Raw genomic sequence first — 26984 nt, 5'->3', positions numbered from 1 at the left:
CACTGCCCAAGCTAGGAATGGAATGGATATGCCTCTGCCTGGCTCTCCCTGCCATAGTCAAGACCGGTAGAGTACTGGGAATTCTCCAGCTGTGACTCTGAGAGGGGATGATGATCTTACACTGGATATATTAAAGTGGCAAAAGGACTGTGTGGATGGGAACAACCACTGCAGAGAGAGATTAGGGAGGGGTTGCCTAGAGGAAGACCAGCCAACAAGGGCAGCTGCTGCTTACTGAGGCAGGGATCACATCTACTCACTTTTTGTACTCTCCCAAGCATGCAGTACAGTGCTCTGCAATTGGTAAGTGCTCAATAAGACTCGCCAGTCTCACCCTTAAGCAATCGAGGCCTAAACCACCCCAAAACCAGGTGTCCCATGGTTTTGAATGCTGTTCTAGGGATTCTCTTCCTCAGCCCCAGTGGATGGAAGGAGACGAGGAAGGACTGCTTTCTGTTGGCTCCTTCTGAGTTGGGGAGGCAGTTTAGGTAGCTCGGAACTGTAATCCTGGTGTCCAGTGCTAAGGGCCAAGAGTTTCCTAGAAGAAGAAGAAAGAAGGGGAAAAGGAGAAGAAAGGAGAGAGAAGCAATATAGACTAACAAAGAGCATGGGACTGGAAATCAGGAGGCTAAGATCTAATCCCAATTCTGTGTGCTGTGTGACCTCAAGCAAGTCACTTAACCTCTCCTGTGTTCCAGTTTCCACTTCTATAAAAAGGGGTTTCAATACCTTTGAGCCCCATGTGGGACAGGGGCTATATGTGACCTGATTATCTTGTGCAGCATATTGTAAATACTTATTGGGAAGAAAGGGGGTGGGGGAGGAGAAGAAATGGGGAAGAGGAGAGGAAAAAAAAGAAGGAAGAAAGGAAGGAGAAGGAAGGGGAGGAGGGAACAGAGAGTGAGGCCAGTGGCAGGGACAAGAATTTCAATCACATGTGAACAGAGGCAGCAGCAGCAGCTACTACAGGTAGATTGTTGAGCCTTTGGTGGAGGACTTTATTTTAAAATATGAAAAGCTTTGGCAGGTGGAGCTCTTAATCACCCAGAGAATGTCAACATGAAAGCAATAAGACAAAAATAATTTATTCCAAAATAGACATTTCTTAAATCATTTTCTTTTCCAAAATATCTTAAATTAGCAAAAATAAAGCACAATGAAGACATAAGAAAATTAACATTAGCAATTTAAAAAACACACCAGAATCACTATACTAAGGAGGAAATTCAGAGTTAATGTAACTTTGTCTCCATTTTTAATCCATCCGTATATATACACACATATATACATACACATATATAATTCTACGATGCATAAATGTAGCACATAAAATTTTCTTCTCTCTCTCTCTCTCTCTCACACACACACACACACTGTCAATGGATTTCGTTGAGCTCATTTTAACTCTTCCAACACTTTCCTGAGACCCTGTACCTCCTCCTCCTCATTTGAACAAAGCCTAGGGAAGAGTTCACCCAGGCAGAATTTTCCATTTTGCTGAATTCCTCTTTGCTTTTGCCTTCAGTCTCATTCCCTGTCTGCCCAGAGAAAGGTACCTAGGGGTTTCTTCAGGGGCTGCAGAGTAGGGCTTGCAAAAATCCATCCTGCCAACTGGCTCAAACATGGTTTTGCCATGGAGCCAGGCAGGACACATGTGCTTCTGATCTTTACACTCTCCTCAGTCCCCACATCTCAGTCTTGACCCCCTTTATCCAGTTAATCAATCACTAGTATCTATTGAATGTTTATGCAGAGCACTGAATACTCTACTACTGACAGAGATATTCTCCCTGTTCTCCCTCTTGGGTGATCTCCCACTGTGAACCCCATAAGGGATAACAACTGTGCCCTACCTGATTATTTTGCATCTACCCCAGCACTTAGTACAGTGTGTGGCACACAGTAAGTGCTTATCGAATACCATTAAAAAATACCATTAAAAAAAATAAAAAATCGGAACACTCTCTCACTGTACTTGGAAGAGTACAAAGAGACAATCCCTGCTCTTAAGGAGCTTACAGTCTAGCGGAGGAGACACTAAAATTACAGGTAAGGGAAGTAGGAGTATAAGGAGAGGTACATATAAGTACTATAGAGGTGGGGTTGGAGAGTACCTAAGTGCTTAAGGGGCGGGACTAGACAGTAGCATGAGGGGAGATGAGAGCTTAGTCAAGGAAGACTTCCTGGAGGAGAAGTGGTTTTGGTTGGGACCAGCCCTGCCCTAAAATCAATTTAGCAAACCCGGGGCACATAAGCTGTGGACTCTGTGTCTCACAAACACCCTCAAACCCCAAATCACAGCAGCCCCCATAAACTCTGGGCACATGGTATGTTCACACCCCTCCTTTGCACCTATGGATATTCGAATGTACATTCTATTGGTTATTCATCTAATTCATCCAGAATGTTTGTGTTACTCCCTGCTGAGTCCTTACGCTCCCTCCTTCCACTATCGGTACCAAACAAGTTTACCTCTGTTCCTTTTTAGATTGAAAGTCCCCTGAAGATAGAGACAATGTTTTTGACTTTTGGTATCCTCTCCCAAGCACATAGAGCAGGGCGCTACTCCCTGTAGAGCACTCTTGGTGGTGAACACCATTCATTCATTCATTCAATCATATTTATTGAGCGCTTACTGTGTGCAGAACACTACTGGGTGACTGACTGTCCAGGAAGCAGACTTGGTCCCAGTAGCCATGCTACCTGACTGGCACGCATAATAATAATAATAATAATAATGGTACTTGTTAAGTGTTTACTATGTACCAAACACTGTTCTAAGTGCTGGGGATGTTGGCCTGTACTGAGGGTTTCTAGAGACATCATAACTCTTGAATTTTGGCTTTTCTTCCCTTTTGGGGCATTTGCTCCAGAGGTCCTCCCTACCTCTGCAGGTAGGGACGTGTCTTGGTGGTGATAATAGTACTGGTAGTATTAATAGCAGTAGTAGTAGTAGTAGTATATATTAAATGCTAAGCACTATACTGACCGTTGGGATGTAACCTGCTGTTGAACATTAAATATAGTCCCTGACCCCAAGGAGCTTGGAATCTAAGAATAAAAGGAAGGAGAGGGATGGTAACAGACACATAGAGAAAGATAAGCCAGCTGAAACACTGATACAACATAAAAGACAAGAAAGTAGAAACAAAATGAGAGCAGTAAGTTATTAAGCCTGGGGGAGAAAGTTTCAGGCTCAGGACTCAAAAGTCCCAGCAGGGTCATGTTTATGGTTACACTCACAGCCAAGGCCTTTCCAGACTTGAATAGCTTCAGGCAGCTGGAATTTCCTCACTCTTCCCATATGGTGCAGAGATTGATGGGACATCCTGGTGGAGAGAGGTCTAGGTAGCTCTTTCTTGGCTGCAGGCTTCTGGTCCGGCAGGAAGGAAATGGCTTTGGTTTCTAGTTTCTGAAGCTGCTAGCATGTGATTGCAGGGTATGACAGCAGATGATTGCCAAGCAACTAGTTCGGTCCAGGTTCCTCTGGGCACCGGGGTGTGGGAGAAGCAGGAATTTTCGGTAACTAATCCCCAACAGGGGCCCTGAGATGACAAACTGGATTTCTCTGTCCATTATCCCTGAGGTCGGCCCCCTGTCTGCCCTGCCCTACTCACAGGAAGAGGAGAAAGAGTCTGCATCCTGCCCAAGGGCTTCACAGCCATCAATGCTCTGATCGTGGAAATTCTGCCGCAAAACCCCAAACACAAACTCCTCGCTCATGATGTATTTAACCAAGTCATTACTCTCCTCCGGAAGGGCAAACTGCAGGTAGTAGGACGTGGTGGCATTCTGGCAACTGAAAAGCACCAAGGACTCAGGTCAACATGTACGAGAAACTACAAGGTGGAGTCGTGGGGGCCAGGGGGTGGGGCAGGCCAGAAGTTCATCCCTAGAAGGATCAATTCTCCAGAAGAGGAGAGTTACTTTTGGTGGGAAACCCAGGGCTCATCCAGGCTCAGCAGTTCCTACTGGGCTAGAAGGGGCAGGTCAGATGGGGCAGGCCAGTGGGGGCAGGCTGGGGGAGGGCAGGTTGGAAGGGTTAGGCCAGGGGGGCAGGTTGAAGGGCAGTTCCAGAACCCTGGAAGCTTCAGATAGGAGTGGGTGGGCTGGGTTGGGCTAAGCAGCCACAGGGTACAGAGTTCTGGTTCAGGCCAGAATCTGGCAAAAAGGGTTCCCCCCTTTTCCTGCAGAGGAAGATCATTCATAATCACTCAGACCTACCCCACTCCCTTGCAGAGCAGAGGGACAGAGGATATGGTACCTTCTGACAGTATCTTCTGGGCTACTCCCCAAGGGACCTCTAGACTGTGAGCTCCTTGAGGACAGGGAATGTGTCTGCTTGTTGTTATATTGTACTCTCCCAAGTGCTTAAGTACAGTGCTTTGCACACAGTAAGAGCTCAATACCTATGAATGAATGAATGACCCATCCCAGAAAACACCCCAGCCCAGAACTGGGAGACAAGGAATTGGTCCTTGATATGTTTGCCAAGGATTACCTTGGCCTCTGTCCCCCAGGCCTAACCTAGGAGCAGGAGAGGATGGGGAAGGCCATCAGCGAGGGGCACCCATTGCTCTGAAGCACAGTGCTTAGAGTAACATGACTGGGTTGGTGTTCTTCCCATTAGGGCGGCAATGGGTCCCATGCTCCAATTCTCACTCTGTCCTTGGGTCCTAAGAAATGGGGACTGAAAAACGCTTCAAGAATTCCAGGCTGCTGGGTCCAGAAGGGGACTCCAGAAGGCATCTAGTCTATTCCTTTGCCTCCAGGACAGAAATTTCTGCAGAAATCTTTTCTACAACCCCTTGGAGGCAAGCCCCATGACACCCATGCAAAGGGCTGTGCAAACCCACAAATCCCTGTACTACCCGGCGTTCTCACCTGGAGTCAGCTATCGCGATGGACAAAAAATAGGGGCTCAGGGCAGGAGACGACTTGTACACATCAGTGAGCTGGAAGAGAGGGGCCAGGTTACTTTGCCTGCTCCAAACAAGCCCCCTTGGAAGCCCAAGGCAGGGCCTGCCCTTCACAGTCCAACAGAGAAACACATAGGCACCCAACCTCCAGAACCCACAAACTACAGGCCTCAGAGTCACTGTGGGCTGGCAGGGGCAAAGCGGGGAAGCCTCTGAGTTGGAAATGCAAAGTGGAAACTCAGCAGGGGCCTTCCAAGCCTCCCCAGTAAAATTAATAATAATCATGGTATTAGTTAAGTGCTTACTATGTGCTAAGCACTGTACTAAGTGTAGGGTAGACTCAAGATAATCTGGTCAGATAACAGTCCAAGGAGGAGCAACAAAGATTTAATCCCCATTTCACAGATGAGGAAACTGAGGCACAGAGAAGTTAACAGACTTGCCCAAGGTCACCCAGCAGACAAACAGCAGAGCTGGGATTAGAACCCAGGTCCCCTTAATCCCCCTGAGGTCAGGCCACCACGATCACTGCCAGGCCAGGGTGCTCTGCTCTGCTGTCTCCTCAAACAAAGTTGCTTTCCCTTTAGAGCTGGTTGGCTCTCTTTCCTTCGGACTCTCCCCTTATCCAAAGGGATATGCTTCTAACTGCCATGACTTGCAGTTGAGAAGCCCGCTATCCCTTCCCCCCACCACACACACACACACACACACACACACACACACACACTCTCTCTCTCTCTCTCTCTCTCTCTCTTAGCCAGGAGAAGCAGCAAACAGGAAGAGCCCCGTGATTCTCTGGCCTGCAGAGGACAAGACTGTCAGCTCTGGTCCCATTGGACTCCCAAGATGCCCTGTGGCACCCACGGTGACAAAGACTGTGGGGATCAGGAGTCCAGGGTTCAGCAGAGCACAGCAGCAACAGGGAGGAAGTGACCAGAGCCTCTGAGCCCAGCCACCGCCCAGGAACCACTGCTCCACCAACCCCACAACGGTTGGCTAAGACTGCCACAGAAAGAACTTGGATGCTTTCTCCAATCTCCTGCTACGGTTCTCAGTGTGGGCCAAGGATGTCTGCCTGCGTGTGTGTGGATGTGAGTCACCCCATCCTGTCTGTCTCCTCCTCCTCCTCCTCCCCTACTCCCAGGGAGTCCTCCACCACTTCAGAGTTCCAGAAAAGCGTCCCAGGGCCCTTGAATCCGAGGCACCCTGAAAAGATCTCAGAATGATCTGCCGGGCCTTTTTTTTTAATGGTATTTGTTAAGCTCTTACTGTGTGTCAAGCACTGTTTTAAGCCTTGGAGTGCATACAAGTTAACTGAGAAGCAGCATGGCTTAGGGGATACCGCACAGGCTTGGGGGTCAAAAGGGCTTGGATTCTAATTCTGGCCCTGACACTTGTCTGCTGTATGACCCTGGGCAAGTCACTTAACTTTCCTGTTAGTTACCTCATCTGTAAAATGGAGCTTAAGAGTGTGAACTTCATGTGGGACAGGGACTCTGTCAAACCCGATTTGCTTATATCCATCCCAGAGTTTAGTACAGTGCCTGGCCCATAGTAAGCACTAACAAATTCCATTAAAAAAATTGTGCAGTGCTTTATGCTCCCAAGTGCTTAATACAGTGCTCTGCACATAGAAAGCTCTCAATAAATACTATCCATCAATTGATTGATGAGAGGAAAAGGGAAAGGGCTGAGGGAGGGGTGTCATGGGGCCTAGAGGACCCCATGGGGAGGGAGAGAAAGGTAAAAGTGAGGGCACAGGAGGGAAGGGGAGGGTGGAAAGGAGAAAACTCCAGAACAATAATCAAGGCCTGAAAAGCTGCAGGGTAAAGGAGGGACCAGAGCCTGGCTAGGCATCTGCCCAATGGGATACTCTCAACCCCGGCCCCTTTCCAATCCCCATCCCACGGCTAGTTAACAGCAGAATGGCTCGCCTGATGGATGAATGGATGAATCTCCCCGGCCTTTGGGCTTAGCCCCCTACCCCTTGTCCCACTCCTTACAGGTTCAATCAATCAATCGTATTTATTGAGCACTTACTGTGTGCAGAGCACTGTACTAAGCGCTTGGGAAGTACAGGTCGGCAACATATAGAGACAGTCCCTACCCAACAGTGGGCTCACAGGTTCAGCCCTAGATTGCCAGCCTGGCAGATTCAGTCCTACTACCGGCACTAGAAAGCAATGACGCCATTACCCTGCTGGTGAGCTGATTAGAAAGTGCTTGTTCTTTGGCCTCGCACTCTTCCGGGATCTGAAGCCTAACCAGGAAGGTTTTATTTACTGCTAATACAGGAGTCTCATTTTCATCATCATCGACACATCTACCTGAAAAAGAAAAAAAAAATGAAATGAAGGGCAGGGCTCAGAGGCAGGGGGAGGAGGGTATGGGTGGGACTGGGGAGAAGGGGGAGCATAGGGCAGGCTACGGTGGTGGGGGGCACACGCTCCTGGGCACATGCCTGGAATGAGGGCAGTGGGTTCATCTGCCACTGCCCAAATCAGAGAGGGCCCAGGAGAAACAGAACGGTCTAACAGAAAGAGCACAGGCCTGGGAGGCAGAAGGATCTGGGTTCTAATCCTGACTCCACCGCTTAAATGCTGTGTGACTTTGGTCAAGTTGTTTAGCTTCTCTGTGCCTCTGTTACCTCATCTGTAAAATGGGGACCACGACTGTGAGCTCCATGTGGGACATGGACTGTGTCCAACCTGATTAGCTTGTATCTACCCCAGTGCTTGGTACAGTGCCTGGCACATAATAATAATAATAATAATAATAATAATAATAATAATAATAATGGCATTTATTAAGTGCTTACTATGTGCAAAGCACTGTTCTAAGCGGCGGTTACAAGGTGATCAGGTTGTCCCACGGGGGGCTCACAGTCTTAATCCCCATTTTACAGATGAGGTAACTGAGGCACAGAGAAGTTAAGTGACTTACCCAAAGTCACACAGCTGACAATTGGCAGAGCCAGGATTTGAACCCATGACCTCTGACTCCAAAGCCCGTGCTCTTTCCACTGAGCCATGCTACTTCTTACAAAGTAAGCATTTAACAAATACCATAAAAACAAAAACAAAACAGAAAAGAGCCTCTTCCCAGTGGGGCCCCAGCTGTCAGCCCATAAAGGGTGATACCTCCTGCCAAGAGTCACACTTCCAATTGCCTGGGCAGGATTCAAAGCCCTCAAATTTCTCAAGAAATATCCAATCCCTGCTAGTTCCTGGGCCTCCCGGCCTCCTTCGGGACCCTCCTCTGCTGAGGGTTGCGAGGTTGCAGTATTCCAGGCCCATTGCCAGTATTGCATTCCACGCCTCCTGCTAGTCCCGGGAGGAATTGCTGCTGGAGTGGGGTCTTCCTCCCAGGCCATGGAGTAGGCATGGTTGTGGGAGCCAGTGGGCAGCTAGAAGAGCAAGGGTCTTATGTACACAGTAACATTCAATAGCTATTATTGATTGACTGATCATAAGGAGTAGCAAAACACTCACCAGGCTGGTGGTATTGCTGGGAATCATAAAAATCATCATCACTCATTATCAATGGTATTTATTGAGTGCTTACTATTTGCAGACCACTGTACTAAGGACTTCAGAGAGTACAACAGAGTTGGCAGAGAGATTCCCTGTCTACAAATAAGTTCACAGTTTAGAAGGGAAGACAGATATTAATCTAAATAATTTGTAACATGTAATTTAAAGATATTAAAACTAAAACTTAAAATACACTGACAATTTAAAAATGCACCCCTACCAATAAGCAGCATCAAATGGTATTTTTTAAAACAGAAGAATCCACACCCAGTCTGAATTTTGTTTACTCTGTTCACTGGACAGCAGTCAGTCAGTCAATCGTATTCATTGAGCTCTTTCTATGTGCAGAGCACTGTATTAAGTGCTTGGGAGAGTACACTACAACAATATAACAGACACAGTCCCTGCCCACAACAAGCTTACAGTCTGTTACGTACAGGTCTCCCTTGCTTTGTAAAGGGGCTTTTCCTGCATGGACTGGGTCTCCACTGATTCTCTTAATATTAAAATTCTCCATGCTGAGGTTGCTTGTCACCAAACAGTTTGGGTCTTGAGTTTCAGCTATTCTGAGAAACTTCACACAAAATGCACATATGACCCTTTTGTTCATGATGTTTAAACACAGAATAGTCTTATCCCAGGGGTCACTTTATATCATACTTTCCCAAGCGCTTACTGCAGTGCTCTGCACATCATAAGTGCTCAATAAATATGATTGATTGATTGATCACTTACTGTGTGCAGAGCACTATAGTAGACACTTGGGAAAGTACAATTCAACAGAGTAGGCAGACACAATCCCTGCCCAAAAAGATCTTACAGTCTATGGGGGAGACAGGCATTAAAATAAATTATGGACAGGGAAAATAAGAGAGTATAAGGACATTTATGTAAGTGCTGTGGATCTAGGCTGAGTATCACAGGATTTAAGAGGTACACAGCCAAGTGCATAGTCCACACAAGGGAGGGGGGAATAGGGAAATGAGGACTTAGAGAAGGTCTTGTGGAGGAAATGTGATTTGAGGAGGGTTGTGAAGGTGGCAAGAGAGGTTGACCATTGGCTATGAATAGGGAGGGAGGTCTTGGGCAAGGGAATAGAGGAGATAGCGATATAGACAATAAGGTGGAGTTAGAAGAGCAAAGTGTGTGGGGTGGGTTGTATTAGGGAAACAGCGAGGTATGGTAAGAAGGAGAGAGCTCATAGAGTGCTTTAAAACTGATGATAAGGAGTTTCAGTTTGGTGAGGAGGTGGATGGGAAACCTCTGGAGGTTTTTGATGAGTGGAGAGATATGAACCGAGTGGCTTTTCAGAAAAATGATCCAGACAGCAGTGAGGTATGGCCTGGAGTGGGGAGAAACTGGAGGAAGAGAGATCAGCGAGGAGGCTGATGCAGTAGAGTGGGAAAGAATGAGTGCTTAGACCAGTGTGGCAGCAGTTTGGATGGAGATGAAAGGGCAGATTTGAGTACTGTTGTGAAGGCAGAACTGACAGGATCTGGTGACAGATTGAATATGTGGGTTGAATGAGAGAGATGAGTAGAGCATAATTCCAAGATTATGGGCTTGGGAGGCAGGGAGGACGGTGGTTCTCTCTACGGTGATGGGAAAGTTAGGGTTTGGATGGGAAGTTTTGTTTTGGACATGTTCTGTTGAGATGTCCTATTCCTCTTACACTTCTCTCTCTCCAGTTCTAAACTACTTTCCACTCTATTTTATAAGGATAATAATAATAATAATGGCATTTGTTAAGTGCTTACTATGTGCAAAGCACTGTTCTAAGTACTGGGGAGGCTACAAGGTGATCAGGTTGTCCTACGTGGGGCTCACAGTCTTACTCCCCATTTTACAGATGAGGCAACTGAGGCACAGAGAAGTTAAGTGACTTGCCCAAAGTCACACAGCTGACAATTGGCAGAGTCAGGATTTGAACCCATGACCTCAGACTCCCAAGCCCATGCTCTTGCCACTGATCCACGCTGCTTCTCTAAATACAAAATCCAGATATACCAAAACTTTTCCTCCATTCTCTGGAAGATGAAATCCAACACATGGATCCACTCTACCTTCCTCCCTCCTGTCCCCAGCTCCTCTGCCCCTTGGCCCCTGGATGCTTGTGGTGTCTGCGGGCCCTTGGTATGGATTACTTAGTACAGTGTTCTGCACACAGTAAGTGCTCAATAAATACAACTGAATGAATTACTTAGGTTCCCTCTGGGGCAGATGGGGGCAAGCAGTAATCGCTCAATAAATATGATCGAATGAGTGAATGACTGATGGAGGCCCTAATCTGATTATCTTCCCCAGTGCTTGGGTGTAATAAGGGCTTACTGTGAGATATGAGTGGATAAGTTCTTACCAGAGCCTGGCTCTTACTCCAGACACATTGGATACTCCTGGGCAGAGCAGACAGGCATTAGGAGGGGAGAAGGGTTACGGAGAAAGGGGACAGGAGGCGAGTGGTTTAGCAGATCCATCTGCTAGATGCCCCCCTCCTGAGGAACAGGAAAGCAGGCAGGAAGAAGGAGGTGACTTAGCCCCTTTTACAAGTTCCAGGTATCACAAAAAGCAGGAGGAGATCCAGCCTATAAAATGGCCACGCCACCTCTTTCCCCACACCCAACAACTCTTTATCCAAGCGCCTCAGAAGTGAGGGTGAGATTGGAAGCTACAAGCCACTGCGACCCCACCAGGTCAGGATTCTAACACCTAATCAATGCTAAGGGAAGCAGCGCCGCCTAGTGGAAAGAGCACAGACCTGGGAGTCAAAAGACCTGGTTTCTAATCCCGGCTTCACCACTTGTCTGTATAACCTCGGGCAGGTGACAATATCTCTGTGACTCAATTAGCTTATCTGCAATATGGGAATTAAATCCTTCTTCTTCCTACCTAGACTATGAGCTCCATGAGGGACAGGGAATGTCTAACCTGATTAGTTTGTATCTACCCCAACCCTTAGTGTACTAAGTGCCTGGCACATATTAAGCCCATAAAAAAGTATTATAAATACTTTTTTTATAATAATAAATATTTATAAAAAATAAATATAAGTGCAGGTAAGAGAAGGAACTGAGTATAAGGAATAAACACTGAATATAGGTACACGGGTTGAAGTGAGCACCTGAGTCCTTAGGGAGTAATAATAATAATAATGGCATTTATTAAGCACTTACTATGTGCAAAGCACTGTTCTAAGCACTGGGGAGGTTACTAGGTGATCAGGTTGTCCCACAGGGGGCTCACAGTCTTCATCCCCATTTTACAGTTGAGGTAACTGAGGCCCAGAGAAATGAAGTGACTTTATAATGGCATTTATTAAGCACTTACTATGTGCAAAGCACTGTTCTAAGCGCTGAGGATGTTACAAAGTGATCAGGTTGTCCCTCGTGGGGCTCACAGTCTTCATTCCCATTTTACAGTTGAGGTAACTGAGGCTCAGAGAAATGAAGTGACTTTATAATGGCATTTATTAAGCACTTCCTATGTGCAAAGCACTGTTCTAAGCGCTGAGGAGGTTACAAGGTGATCAGGTTGTCCCTCGTGGGGCTCACAGTCTTAATCCCCATTTTACAGATGGGGTAACTGAGGCACAGAGAAGTTAAGTGACTTGCCCAAAGTCACACAGCTGACAATTGGCAGAGCCAGGATTTGAACTTGCCCAAAGTCACACAGCTGATTAGTAGTGGAGCCAGGATTTGAACCCATGACCTCTGACTCCAAAGCCTATGTTCTTTCCACTGAGCCACACTGCTCCAAAGTGCATGGGTGATGCAGTAAGGAGTGAAGAGAAGGACAGAGATGAGAAGCCTGACAGGGAAGGCCACCTGGACGAGATATGTAGTAAGTTTTTGAAGTTAGGGAGAGTGCTGTTCTGTCAGATATGAAGGGGGAGAGAGTTCCAGGCCACAGGGAGGTGTGAGCAAAGGGTTAATAGCAAGAGAGATGAGCTCACAGTATGGTGAGCAGTTGGAGTTAGAGAAGAGACATTTGCAGGCTGTGCTATAGGGGGAGAGAATCGAGGCTAGGTAGAGGGAGCGAGCTGATCAAAAGCTTTAAAGCCAAAGGGATGCCAACAGGGACGGGATCCAGAGGAGTACTGGAGTTCTCCAGTCAGCCCATGTCAAACCTCCAATGTCTTACTCCCAGAGCACTGATCCTGGCCCTGACCACTGTACCTCAGTTCCAGCAGTTCATCCCTAATCCTAATCCTAGCCCCCGCCTTGCTGTGAGCAGCAGCCAGAGTCCTCTCCCAAGGGGGGCAATTTAATCCTCTGTCCCGTCACCACACTCCCGCAATGCCCCGATCCTGGACCCCAACTCCCAGCCTCAGGTTTGAAGGTCCCTTCAAGGAGAGAAGTCCTTCACCTATTCTTAGTTTCTCATGATATATGAGACTGGGGCTCTCTTGTTCACCTACACCAGACAAGCAGTTGCAATACCAACCTTCCTGCACCCAGGCCATTCAAAAGGAATAAAGGAGATATGCAATTTTCCCCACACCTCAAAGCAAACTCTCTGCAAATCTTTTAGAATACTCCCTATCATGGATTCAGGCCAGGTTTCCAAAGAACACATGTACAATTTCTCTAAGGATTTTTAGCCTGGCAAAGAGATGGAATCCGAAGGTCTACTATGTCCTGAAGTCCCTGGCCTATCTTACCAAAGATAACGCTTAAGCAAAGTGAGAACAAATGAATGAATGCATGCATGCATGAATGAATGAATGCATGCGTGAATGAATGAATGCATGAAAGTCAGAGAGGGAACAAAGCATGGGCCTGAGAGTCAGAAGGACCTAGGTTCCAATGCTGGCTCTGTCACTTGTCTGCTGTGTGATTTAGGGCAAGTTACTTAACTTCTCTGTGTGTCAGTTAACTTATCTGTAAAATCTTCTGATCTTTTCCTGGCCAGGTGTTGGACAAGCCACAGCAAAGTTTGGAGAAAAAAAGGAGTTTCCAGACTGAGAAATCCTTAATGCAAGTTAAGGAAGTCAAGCTCTCCACAGGGATGGGCAGAGCTTACACTTCTGGCAGTGAAGACAAACTCCCCACAAAAAGCCCCAGTGGACTTTGGGAAATGGAGGCAACCAGCCCCTTCTAGGAAGACCTCCTAGACTGTGAGCCCATTGTTGGGTAGGGACTGTCTCTATATGTTGCCGAATTGTACTTTCCAAGCACTTAGTACAGTGCCAACTTGTACTTCCCAAGCGCTTAGTACAGTGCTCTGCACACAGTTAGCACTCAATAAATATGACTGAATGAATGAATGAAGACCTCAAAGATCCATCCCATCTCCAAAGTTGTGATCCTGTCTGATATCCTACTACAGCCCAGCACACAAACGTCTATCTACTTGTTTTGTTTTGTTGTCTATCTCCCCCTTCTAGACTGTGAGCCTGTTGTTGGGTAGGGATTGTCTCTATCGGTTGCCAAATTATACTTTCCAAGCACTTAGTACAGTGCTCTGCACACAGTAAGCGCTCAATAAATATAATTGAATGAATGAAAGAATGAAAACATCACTCCTCCAGTGCCAGCTTACTCACTCCCTAATCACATTTATCTCACCATCTACCCCTTTCCCTTGTCTGCCTCATAGCCTGCAACTTCCTCCCCCTCCATATATGCCAGTTCCTCACTCTCCCCTCTTTCAAAGCATTATTAAGATCAAATATCCTCCAAAAGGACTTCCCTGATAAGACTTTTTTCCCTAGCTCCATCTCCCTTCTGTGTTGTTTACGCACTTGGATTTATGACCTTTGGGTATTTGATATAACCCTTTTCCTCAATCTGACAGCACTTATGTTCATATCTATTAATTATATATTATAAATTATTTATTCATATTAATATCTGTCTGTCCCTCTAGACTGTAAGCTCACTGTGGTCAGGGAATGGGTCTGCCAACTTGGCTGCATCATACTCTCCCAAGCGTTTCAAAGCTTTATTGAAGGCACATCTCCTCCAACAGGCCTTCCCAGACTAGGCCCCATTTTTCCTCATCTTCCACTCCCTTCTGCCTCGCCCTTACTTGCTCCCTTTGCTCTCCCCTCCTCCCAGACCCGAAGCACTTATGTACATATCTTTCATTTTATTTATTTGTATTGATGTCTGTCTCCCCCACTGTAAACTGTGAGCCCATTGTGGGCCGGGAATGTCACCGTTTATTGTTGTATAGTACTTTCCCAAGCGCTTAGTACAGTGCTCTGTACTAAGTACAGTATTGAGTAAGCACTCAATAAATACCATTGAATAAATGAATGATTGAATGCTTAGAACAGTGCTCTGCACATAGTAAGCCCTCAATAAATACTACTGATGATGATGATGACAGGAGCCAGGATCCCACACCCAGAACAACTGCAGGCCCAACCAGGTCACCGCTGCATGCTTTCAGGCTGCCCTAAACCCTTACAGAGTATGGGCGGAGCAAGAGAGGGCACCAAACAGTCAAGGCTGCCCAAGATCCAACCCTTCCCAAGCCACATTGCCAGAAGTGCAGGAGCAGGGATTCCAGGCGAGCTCTCAACTGTATCTAACCTGGTGATCTTGCAGGTAACCCAGTGCTTAGTACAAGGCTTGGCATGTAGTAAGTACTTAACGTGTACCATAATCATTATTATTAGCTGGAGCTAGAGACTGCAACCCTTGTACTCCCTTGAGAATTGAGAGCCATAAACAGATGGATGAATCCCCCCAAAGTCCTCAGGTACAGCAGTGGGCTAGGTGAGTGTTCTCAGAATTTGCTAATCAAGTCTATGCAAAGCCAATCCACATACCTGAAGAAAGAACCAAACTTATGGTAATCACAAGGAACAGAACCAGGATAAAGAACCCAATTTTCATCCATAGTTTACAGCTGTGGAGGCGCTTGAAGACTCGCTGTGGAATAAATCAAACAGAGCAGCTCGTCAGCTGGGGATGAACAAAGCAGAGAAAACACCTTTTCCAGAAAGTTAAAAGTCTGCCAGCCTGCACAGATGTGACATCAGCAAATGTCACCAGCTCCTACAGCCCTCATTTCAGAACAGCTGAGCGGCAACTCCAGGCTAGGGCTGCCACCATTGACAGTTGTCTGACTCCTCTACAGAATTGCTGTGGCAGACTGTGGGGCTCCCCTGGAATCTTCAGTCTTACTGCAGCCCTTGGAGGGTCTTAGTGTTCCCTAAGGACTGGTGTCAAGGTGAGGGAAAGGAACAGGGACACCGAAAGCCATGATCAAAGTGGGAGGGACAAAGGTAGGGGAGGCTCACAGGCCTCTCAGGCTTCTGGCATCTCAATCAGTCAACTGTATTTATTGAACACTTACTATGTGCAGAGCACTCTACTAAGCACTTGGGAGAGTATAATGTAACAGAGTTCATAGACATGTTGAAATAGACATTCATATACATAAATAAAATTACAGATATGTACATAAATGCTGTGGGGCTGAGGAAGGAGTGAATAAAGGCTGCAAATAAAGGTAAGGGCAACATAGATGGGAGTGGGAGAAGAGGAAATGAGGGCTTATTTGGGCAATGCCTCTTAAGGGCAATGTGCTTTTTATAAAGCTTGAAGGTGTGAAGAGTAATAGTCTGTCAGATATGAAGATGGAGGACATTCCAGTCCAGAGGCGAGAGGTCAGTGGTGAGACTAAGTTCTCTAGGCTGTAAGCTCATCATGGGCAGGGAATGTGTCTCTTTGTTTTTGTACTGTATTCTCTCAAATGCTTAGTACAGTGCTCTGAACACGATAAGTGTTCAATAAACACGATTGAATGAATGAATGAGGTAGAGTGAGTAGATTGGCATTAGAGGAGTGGAGTGAGGGGGGCTGTGTTGTAGTAAGAAATCAGTAAGGTAAGGTAGGAGGCGCAAGGTGATTGACTGTTTTAAGTCCTTTAGTAAGGAATTTCAGCTTGATGTGGTGGTGGATGGGCAACCACTGGAGGTTCTTGAGGTGTGGGGAAACATGGACTGAATGGTTTTGCAGAAAGATGATCTGGGCAACAGAGTGAAGTATGGACTAAAGTGGGGAGAGACAGGAAGCAGGGAGTTCAGTAAGGAGGCTGATGCACTATCAAGATGGGATAGGATAAGTGCTTGGATTAACATGCTAGAGGTTTGGATGGAGAGGAAAGAGCAGATTTTAGTGATGTGAAGGTTGAACAGGATCTGGTGACAGATCGAATATGAAGGTTGAATGAGAGAGATTAGTTGATGATTACGCCAGGGTTATCAGTTTGCGAGACAGAGGATGGTGGAGCTCTCTAAAGTGATGGAAAAGTCATGGGGTGGACAGGTTTTGTGTGGGAAGATGAGTTCTCACATCCAAACTGAAATGAGAACAAAAATACAAGAATTTAAGAAACACTGTTTCACACCTGTGAAAATGTAAACCCATATTCTCTGGTGTTATGGGCTCTGGAGGACAGCCGGTGAGCAGAAACCCCCATCCTGGAAGCAGCGTGGCTTAGTGGAAAGACCCTGGGCTTAGGAGTCAGAGGTCATGGGTTCTAATCCCGGCTTCACCATTTGTCAGCTATGTGACTTTGGACAAGTCACTTAACTTCTCTGGACCTCAGTTACCTCATCTGTACAATGGGGATTAAGACTGTGAGCCCCACGTGGGACAACCTGATCACTTTGTATCCCCCAGCGCTTAGAACAGTGCTTTGCACATAGTAAGTGCTTAACAAATACCATTATTAATTAAAGAGTGAGGTCCCAATTCTGTGGAATTCCATCAATCAACCAATGACATTTTCTGAGCTTACTGTGAGTCCCATGTGGGACAGAGACTGTTGTCTGACTTGATATACTTGGCATCTACCCCTGTGCATATCATATAGTAAGTGCATAAGAAACACAATAATAATAATAATGATGACAATGATAATACACTATAATAAGCACTGAGCAGAGTCCAGGGGAATAAGAAAATAAGATCCCAGCCCTCAAGGAGTTACAAGCCCCCTCAAGGTGGAGTATGAATCATCAGTTTGGAGTATAGCCCACGGTCCTGGAAGGGTAAACTGGTCACCCATGACCCATCTCATGCAGCATCCCTCTTGTATTACTCAGAGATGGCCCCTTGGCTCCCAGCCAGGCCCCTTGCTGTGGGTGTGCCAGTTAGGAAGTGTAAAACCTCAGACCTCTGATCCCTCCAAAACATTCAAAAAGACCTGCCTGGAGACAGCCACACTCAGTGCTGGGCTGACTCATAGCCCAAGAGAAGCTGGGGAGCCAGGAGCTTGGGGACACATCTAGACTCCCAAAGTCAAGGGCTGGAGGGAACCTTAACTCATTTCACCAGTCTTCTATGCTTGGGGGCATTTCAAAGCTCAGCACCCACTGGAAACAGACAATGGAAACAGAAGCTATGGAGCAGATGACAGTGCTCTGTTCAGGTCTTGAGAGTTTCTTCATGTTGATACTCCCTGTTTTACCTTGGTGAGAGATGGAACCAGTGTGTATGTGTGTGAGGCGGGGGGGGGGGGGGGTGAGGGGTGGGGAGGGGCAGTGGAACAGGGAGGTTTCAGGAGAAAAATCTTAAAGGTCAAGGATTGTTATTATTATAACATATAACATATAATAATAATAGTACTCAAGTATTTACTTAAGTGCCAAGCACTGTTTTAAGCACTGGGGTAGATACATGTTAATCAGGTCGGACACAGTCCCTGTCACACATGGGGCTCACACTCTTAATCCTCATTTTACAAATGGGGTAACTGAGGCCCAGAGAAGTTTAGTGACTTGCCCAAGGTCACATAGCAAACAGTGGCAGAACCAGAATTGGAACATTAGAACTCAGGTCCTTCTGATTTCCAGGCCTGTGCTCTATCCACTAGGCCATGATCCTTCTCTGAACCACCCAGACAGGGGGAGAATTTAACCTGCCTCCAGAGAGCCCACAAGCCCCTACGGTACTGACAGCCCTCGGCCCATCTCTGGGCATTACTTGGGCATTCCTCTCTGGGACAGTGGGATCCAGGCCTCAACACCCACACTCCCCTGTGAGAACTATCTATCCAAGTCCGCCTGCAGCCTAGACCTGCTGTACTGTTCTGGCCTCACTGGGGCAGGGGCAAACATGGCCACTATCCTCCAGGCAGTAATGATTCATGGACATGAATCGTCCATGCTTAGAGAAGCAGTGTGGCTCAGTGGAAAGAGCCCGGGCTTGGAGTCAGAGGTCATGGGTTCAAATCCAGGCTCTGCCAATTGTCAGCTGTGTGACTTTGGGCAAGTCACTCAACTTCTCTGTGCCTCAGTTACCTCATCTGTAAAATGGGGATTAAGACTGTGAGCCCCCTGTGGGACATCCTGATCACCTTGTAGCTTCCCCAGCACTTAGAACAGTGCTTTGCACATAGTAGGTGCTTAATAAATGCCATTATTATTATTATTATTATGAAGGAATATGATAATATTTGTTAAACATTTAAACATAGTCCCAAAGTCTATGGGACTATGGAGGGAGGGAGAACAGGTATTTAATCCTCATTTTACAAATGACGAAACTGAGGCACAGAGAAGTACTTTGCCCAAGGGCACACAGCAGGCAAGTGTGGAGCCAGGATTGAAGATGAAGCTATTTGTTAACCACTTACTTTGTGTCAAGTACTATTTCAAGCGCTGGGGTAGATATAAGGTAATCAGATTGGTCACAGTCTCCATCTCAAATGGGGCTCACAGTCTTAATCCCCATTTTACTGATGAAGTAACCGAACCACAGAGAAGTTAAGTGACTTGCCCAAGGTCACACAGCAGTAAGTGGCCAAGCTGGGATTAGAACCCAGGTCCTTCTGACTCCCAGACCTGTGCTCATTCCACTAGGCCATGCTGCAGAAATAAAATCTACTCCAAGCCCTCTCTTTTAAGTGGTCTCAGGACCTCTGGCCTTTCCTTTTTGGTCTGTTGCCCAGTGCTCTGAGGCTTCCCACAGACCTCTCCACTTTTCTTTTGCATGTGGGGAACCAGTCCAGGGCACCCTCTGAGGAGGGTGATGTCTCAGTTCCAGGCTGCACGTTCCAAAACTGCCCCCACCCCTGGCACCCAGCCTGTTTTTCCAGACTCCAGTCAGCTTTCCGCTCCTTGGGACTCGGGGTCTTTTTCCACTGGGCAACTCAGCTCAGGGGAGGATTCCTCTCTGTACTCAAGGAACTGGACTCTCTCTTTGTCCCAGCAAAACCTCCTGTTTGAAGATTCTGGGGTCACCATCAATTTATTAGTTGTGGGTCAGTGCTCCAGAAGAGGGAACACCCAGTCAACTTTAGCTATGATATTGGGTTGGGGAGCAAACTACCTTAGAGGTGTGAGTCCCAGGGGCAGGAGGGGCTGGCTGGGGGAGAGGAAGGGGCAGGGGCAAGGGCAAGTGTAACCTAGTGGATAGAGCAGGCCAAGTTTACAAAGTGGAAATTCACAGACTCCAAACCCAGGGACCAGCAAAGAGGATGGAGGGGGGTGAGGTCAGGGCTGAGGGCAGGAACGTAGGGACTCAGGGGGGCCTGGAGTCTGAGGGTGGGGTATGGATGGGACAGGAGTCACACCATGCCAGGATGAGGGTCAAGAGTGGGGTCAGGGCAGAGGGCAGGGCCAAAGGGACCTGAGGAGTGGGGGATGACAGAGGCCAGAGCCAGAGGGTGGGGAGAATGGATGCTGTGTTTGGGAGCTACAAGGTGAAGGGTTTAGCTGGATGTCTACCTAAAGGATTGTCCAAGCCATTAGGAGGGGAGATGCTGAGAGGAAGGGCCCATTTCCATTTGCCTAGGCTGGCACTTGGGAACGTACAATAAAAGGGATACAGCTCTGACCTCAAGGATTTCATCATCTAGCAGGGAAGACTGACATTAAAATAAATTCCAGATAGGGGAAATGGCAGAATATAGTGATATGCACATAAGTGCTGTGGGGCTGGGGGTGGGGTGCGTACCTAATGCTTATGGGGTAGTGATTCAGTCGGTCAACAGTATTAATTGAGAGCTTACTCTGTGCTTAGCACTTGAGAGAGCAAAATAGAAAAATAAACAGACACATACAGAGTCATATGCATTGTTAACCCGAGAATAGGGTGAGAGGGAAATGAGAGGTTAATTAGGGAAGGCTTCCTAGAAGAGAAAGAATTTTAGTAGGGATTTGATGATGGGAGCATGGTAGTCTGGCAGCTATTAAGGGGAAGGGACACACTCCCTGGGCAAGTCAAAGCCAACCAATGGTCCCCCGACCCAGGCCACAAGTGGACAGCTCCAGCTTTGGCCGGCTCACCCCCATATGGCCCGATGGGCTCCAAGAGGGGGCTCTGGGGAGGAATGTGGGGATGATGGTTGGGTCTTGCTGCCACAGAGAAGCAGCATGGCTCAGTGGAAAGAGCCCGGGTATTGGAGTCAGAGGTCATGGGTTCTAATATCGGCTCTGCCAATTGTCAGCTGTGTGACTTTGGGCAAGTCACTTAACTTCTCTGTGCCTCTGTTACCTCATCTGTAAAATGGGGATTAAGACTGTGTATTCCCTCTCCAGCGCTTAGATCAGTTCTTGGCACATAGTAAGCACTTAAAAAACACCATCATCATTATTATTATTATTGTTATCATTATTATTACTTACCTCTAGTCACCCTTGGTCCTGGGTGGAGACTCCCGGGCCTTGCCCGCCGGGGCTGGCATGGAGGGCAGAGTGGGAGCAGAATCAGGGCTGAGGGCAGAGACATGGGGGCCTGGACAGGACTGGGGTCACACCATGCCGGGGTTGGGGAAGGGGCGGCCATGCGGGTCCCAGAGCCGGTAGGTGGGGTCAGGGCTCTAATGCTAACCTTCTCACTGTACCTTGACCTCCTCTTTCTCATCGCCAACCTCCCGCCCAAAACCTGCCTCTGGCTTGGAACACCCTCACTCCTCCTATCAGCCAAATAATGACTCTCCCCCACTTAATAATGATCAGAATAATAATAATGTTAGTATTTGTTAAGTGCTTACTATGTGCCAAGCACTGTTCTAAGCACTGGGGTAGATACAAGGTAATCAGGTTGTACCAGGTAGGGTTCATAGTCCTCATCCCCACTTTCCAGATGAGGTAACTGAGACACAGAGAGGTTAAGTGACTTGCCCAAGGTCACACAGCTGACAATAATAATAATAATGATAATGATGGCATTGTTAAGCACTTAGTATGTGCCAAGCACTATTCTAAGCACTGGGGAGGATATAAGGTGATCAGGTTGTCGCAAGTGGGTCTCATAGTCTTCATCCCCATTTTCCAGATGAGGTAACTGAGTCACAGAGAACTGAGGCACAGACTCAGTAGTGAGCTCTGAGGGACTCCCACAGTTAGGAGGTGGGAGGCAGAGGAAGACCCCATGAAAGAGACTGAGAATGAACAGTCAGAGATATAGGAGGAGAACCAGGAGAGGACAGTGTCAGTGAATTCTGACCGGAAAAGCCCTGACCGTGTGTATAGTCCCAGTAAAGAGAGCCAGAGGTCAAAACTGCTCAGGGTCCAGGACTCCCAGTTCCACACCAAGGGAAGTGGAGGCCTAGGCCACGGGCAGATCCAAACTGCTTTCCTTAGAGATAAGCCAGGACTCTTCTGTTTCTTCGAACTCCTGATTGGTGGGTCAGGGTGGGGGTTGGGGGGACAGGGGAAGATCTGACTCAAGAACATAGAGCCCATCCACCTGAGAAGGCACCTGCAAGGGAAGTTCAGCAGCAATCTGCCTGTCTCTGCCTGACTCTGAAGCAGGTATGTTAGCCCTATTTTGCAGCTGAGGAAACTGAGGTACAGAGAGATAAAGTGACTTTCCCAAGGCCACCCAGCAGGCTTGTGACAGAGCTTGGATTTGAACCTGGGTTCTCCAGATTCCAGTCCAACACGTCTCTCACTAAACCATGCTGCCTCCCCTAGGACTTGCACCATACATTCATGTTGACCCTCCCCAGAGTCTTTCCTGAGGACAGAGTGCTGCCCTGGGAAGGGAAAGAAGTCAATTGTCAAGCAAGGGGAGGGAGAGGAAGGAGATGAGGAGAGGTTCATTTTTGAGCATTGGTTCCAGAAGGATCATCCCTGCGAATATACTTTCACTCCACAAAAACAACTGCAAAAACTACTGCCCAAATCCCTGCTTGAGGCATAGATGGACAAAGAAGTGGTTGTAGTTGTAAATAGCATTCATTGAGCACCCACTGGGAACAAGGACTTGGGAAGTACAACCAAGCAACTGACACATTCCCTGTTCACAAGGAGCTGGAAACTCTACAGGAGAGACAGAGTTATCAGAGTTATAAGAAGTTATCCAGATAAATAACTGACTGTACAGTTGAAGAAACAAACATATGCAGAAGTGTTGAGTGTCGCATCGGGCAAGACAGGTCTCCAAGACCAGCAGTGATGCCTGCTTCTTTGTTCTGCATTTCAGGCACTGGAGTTTCCGGATCCCCATTCCATCCTTCTGCACTTGGCTGTAAGTGGATGGTCCATTTTCACCTGTGATTGTGACATTAGGGCTGGGGGGGGCTGCAGAGTAGCCTGGGCCAGGCCTGTTTGCACCCTGTCAACCAGAGCTGGCAATGGGGCTCCACCTCCTTCTAGCCTTTGAAGCCCATAGTCTGCCCTCTGGTACATGTGGGGAGAGGAAATGGTATAGGACTTAAGGCTCCTTTCTCTGGTGTGGGGGAGCAGGAGACTGTTCTTGCCCTTCTGGGGTTGTTATAGGGAGGTGGGCCTAGTGCTAGTACATTTTGGGGACTGGAGTCCAAGGATTGGCTTGGGGAGGTGCTCATGACTTGAGACTGCCAATCCTGTCAGTGTGTGGACAAAGCCAATGAGGCATAGATTGGCCCTCAGGTCCGACTGGAAACAGTGTCTGGAAGTGTTTGGAGATGGGGAAGACCTCACCCAGGCTCGGACCAGCATTCCAGCTGCCCACTACCCAGCCCTGTCCTGGGCCTCCCCTCACTCCAGTGGTACCTCGGGGGACCCCTTGGGCCTCATGCAGAGTCTGGCTTGTTGAGCATAAGTCTGAGGGCTTTTTTCGTTGCAAGAGAGAAATGGCATCATCCAAATGGAAAAGACGAGGTGTGCACAAAGAAAGTAAGTGATGGCCGATGCCACACCCACCCTTTCTGCTCCTCGTGGCTTCCCTACAGCAATGGCCCTGCCAGTGCAAGCAGAGAAAGGTTCTTGAAGGGAAGCCAGTCCCTGCCATCCCAGGCTCTGCCCTGGGGATTGAGAGCTGACTGATGGGATTGCACGTTAACGTGTCACCTCAGTCGCTGAGATGACTGCCTGTCCCCAGCCAACAAAGGAAGAGAAGCTGGAGCTGGGGAATCTGGGGGAGGTGGAGGAGCTGGGAGATCTGAGGCTTGGCTGAGGATAACAGAGCAGGGCACTGAGTCCTCCAGCTCCAGCTGCCAATTCCTTAGCCCATCTTTCCTGAGTCAACGCCAATGACTTGTTTCAGATGTTTCCAGCTCTGTGCTGAGGTTTGGAAATGTCCCTTCTCTTTGCCCCCTAAGGCCAGAGGGCTCTGACAATACTGGGCTGGGGGAGGGACCTCCTGGGGTTCCCACACCCACTTTCACTTCAGTTGCAAAGAAGGGAAGCACAGTATTTGTTAAGCACTTACTGTGTGCCAGGTAGTAGAAACTAGCTACTAGAAGTAGAAATGGAAGTAGAAGAAGTAGCAGAAGTAGAAGTAGCTGTAATAATAGTAACAGTAGTAATAATAGTCTGAAGACTGTAAATTCCTTGTGGGCAGGGATTGGGTCTATTAACTCTTAGTGTACTGTAATAATAATAATAATAATAATAGCATTTATTAAGTGCTTACTATGTGCAAAGCACTGTTCTAAGCACTGAGGAGGTTACAAGGTGATCAGGTTGTCCCATGTGGGGCTCACAGTCTTAATCCCCATTTTACAGATGAGGGAACTGAGGCACAGAGAAGTTGAGTGACTTGCCCAAAGTCACACAGCTGACTAGTGCCAGAGCCAGTATTTGAACCCATGACCTCTGACTCCAAAGCTCATGCTCTTTCCACTAAGCCACACTGCTTCTCAAGCTTTAGTGACAGCACATCTCCTCCATGAGGCCTTTCTTGACTAAGCCCTCCTTTCCTCTTCTCCCACTCCCTTCTGCGTCTCCCTGGTTTGCTCCCTTTTATTCATTCCCCCTCCCTGCCCCACAGCACTTACAACCATATCTGTCATTAATTTACTTATAAATTACATTATATTAATGTCTGTCTCCCCCTCTAGACTGCAAGCTCGTTGTCTATCGCTACATTGTAATAATAATAATAGCATTTATTAAGCACTTACTATGTGCAAAGCACTGTTCTAAGCGCTGGGGAGGTTACAAGGTAATCAGGTTGTCCCACGGGGGGCTCACAGTCTTAATCCCCATTTTACAGATGAGGTAACTGTGCCCCAGAGAAGTTAAGTAACTTGTCCAAAGTCACACAGCTGACAATTGGCGAGGCCGTCATTTGAACCCATGACTTCTGACTCCACAGCCCGTGCTTTTTCAGCTGAGCCAGGCTGCTTCTCCCGAGCACTTAGTACAGTGCCCCGCCCACCGTAAGCACTGAATAAACACAATTAAATCAATGATTGGGGTCGCACGGTGCCGGGGGGCAGGGGGCGGGATCAGGGCCGGGGACCCGGAAGGCCAAGGCGGGTCCCAGAGCTGGATGGGGGGAGGCGTATCGGGACGGACCGGATCGGGGTCGGGGCTGAAGTCGGCTGGGGCTCTCCTTTCTAGACTGTGAGCCCACTGGTGGGTAGGGACTGTATCTGTTGCCGAATTGTATCTTCCAAGCGCTTAGTACAGTGCTCTGCACACAGTAGGCGCTCAATAAATGACTGAATGAATTAATGAACGAATGAATGAATGGAGTTGGTCCTGGAGCCGGAGGGCGGGATTGTTCCGGGGCCGGAGGCTGGGGAATGCCGGTGGCGGGACAGGGACGTGACAGGGGGCGGGACGGGGGAAGGACAAGGAACAGGACATGGAGCGGGACGGGGGCGGGACAAGGAGCGGGGCAGGGGGCGGGACAAGGGGCGGGACAAGGAGCGGGACGGGGACGGGACAGGGGGCGGGACAAGGAGTGGGACAGGGGGCGGGACGAGGAGCGGGGAGGGGGCGGGACAGAGGACGGAACAGGGGGCGGCAGGAATCCGAACTCTCCCGGAAGCGGCAACTTCTTCGTTCGTTCGTACATTCATTCATTCATTCAATCGTATTTATTGATCGCTGACTGTGTGCAAAGCACTGGACTAAGCGCTTGGGAAGTACAAGTCGGCTACATATTGAGACGGTCCCTAGTCGTTTTGTAACGGCTGCCACCGGGAGGCCCCGGCCCGCCCAGGGTCCCTGCCTGCGGGCAGCCTCAGCCCCCGGGCCGGGGCCCGTCCAGCCCCGACGGCGTTACCTCCACCGTCCCCGCCTCCCTTCTGCCGCCGAGCCGAGCCGAGCTGTTCGGGGGAATTTCCCGAGGGTTGCCCGGTGACCGGCGGGGGAGAAGGGAGCCGAGGAGCCGGGGCGGGGCGCCTAATAGTAATAATAATAATAATAATAATTCTAGACTGTGAGCCCGTTGTTGGGTAGGGACCGTCTCTATCTGTTGCCTGCTTGGACTTCCCAAGCACTTACGACAGTGTTCTGTACATCGCGTGGCTCAGTGGAAAGAGCCCGGGCTTGGGAGTCAGAGGTCATGGGTTCGAATCCCGACTCCGCCACTTGTCAGCTGTGTGGCCTTGGGCAAGCCACTTAACTTCTCTGTGCCTCAGTTACCTCATCTGTAAAATGAGGATGAAGACTGTGAGCCCCCCCGTGGGACAACCTGATCACCTTGCATCCCCCCCAGCGCTTAGAACAGTGCTTCGCACATAGTAAGCGCTTAACAAATGCCATTTAAAAATACGATTGAATGACTGTTAAGCGCTTACTACGTGCGAAGCGCTACACATACCACGGATCGATTAGGGAAGCTCCGCACCCCCAATCCCGGCTCCGTTCCCGATCCCGCATCCCCGTCCCCACCTACCAGGAAGTTCGGGATGTTTGTGGAAGCCTGCGGGTCCGGGTCCGGGTCCGGGTCCGGGTCCGGGTGGGCGGCCGGGACAACGGAGGGCAGCAGCTCTAGCATCTCGGCCCCACCAGGGCTGTCCAGACCGCACTGCCCGGCCCCGGTCATCCTGCCACAAAGGGCCGGGACCGGTCTGGGCGCCGCCCTACCTGAACCCCCGGCTCTTCTGCCCCGGCTTCCCCACGCCCCTTCCTGCTGCTGTAGGCGGGGCCGGGGCGGAGCCTGACCTGAGCTCTGGACAGTTTGAAGAATAATGATGGCATTTGTTAAGCGCTTACTATGTGCCAAGCACTGTTCTAGGGATATTTAGTAAGCGCTTTCTGTGACAAAGCACTTTAGAGAAGCAGCGTGGCTCAATGGAAAGAGCACGGGCTGTGGAGTCAGAGGTCATGGGTTCAAATAGCTCCACCAATTGTCAGCTGTATGACTTTGGGCAAGTCATTTCACTTCTCTATATCTCAGTTACCTCA

At 48.4% G+C, this 26984-nt stretch overlaps 1 protein-coding gene across 1 annotated transcript; it reads right to left on the bottom strand.

Moving 5' to 3' along the window:
- Positions 1–2004: 2004 nt before the first annotated feature.
- C24H3orf52 (chromosome 24 C3orf52 homolog) lies at positions 2005–26634 on the bottom strand. Its single transcript, XM_038766402.1, has 5 exons — positions 26473–26634; positions 15228–15330; positions 7116–7246; positions 4885–4955; positions 2005–3799 (listed from the first exon to the last, which is right to left on the bottom strand). Exons 1-5 carry the CDS (start codon positions 26620–26622, stop codon positions 3610–3612), a joined length of 645 nt encoding a protein of 214 aa, XP_038622330.1. The 5' UTR covers positions 26623–26634; the 3' UTR covers positions 2005–3609.
- Between the last annotated feature and the right edge of the window lie 350 nt (positions 26635–26984).

The sequence above is a fragment of the Tachyglossus aculeatus genome, chromosome 24, assembly GCF_015852505.1.
Source record: "Tachyglossus aculeatus isolate mTacAcu1 chromosome 24, mTacAcu1.pri, whole genome shotgun sequence".
Classification (NCBI taxonomy): domain Eukaryota; kingdom Metazoa; phylum Chordata; class Mammalia; order Monotremata; family Tachyglossidae; genus Tachyglossus; species Tachyglossus aculeatus.
Note: the sequence above shows the minus strand (reverse complement) of the source record. Positions and strands in the feature narration are given on the sequence as shown.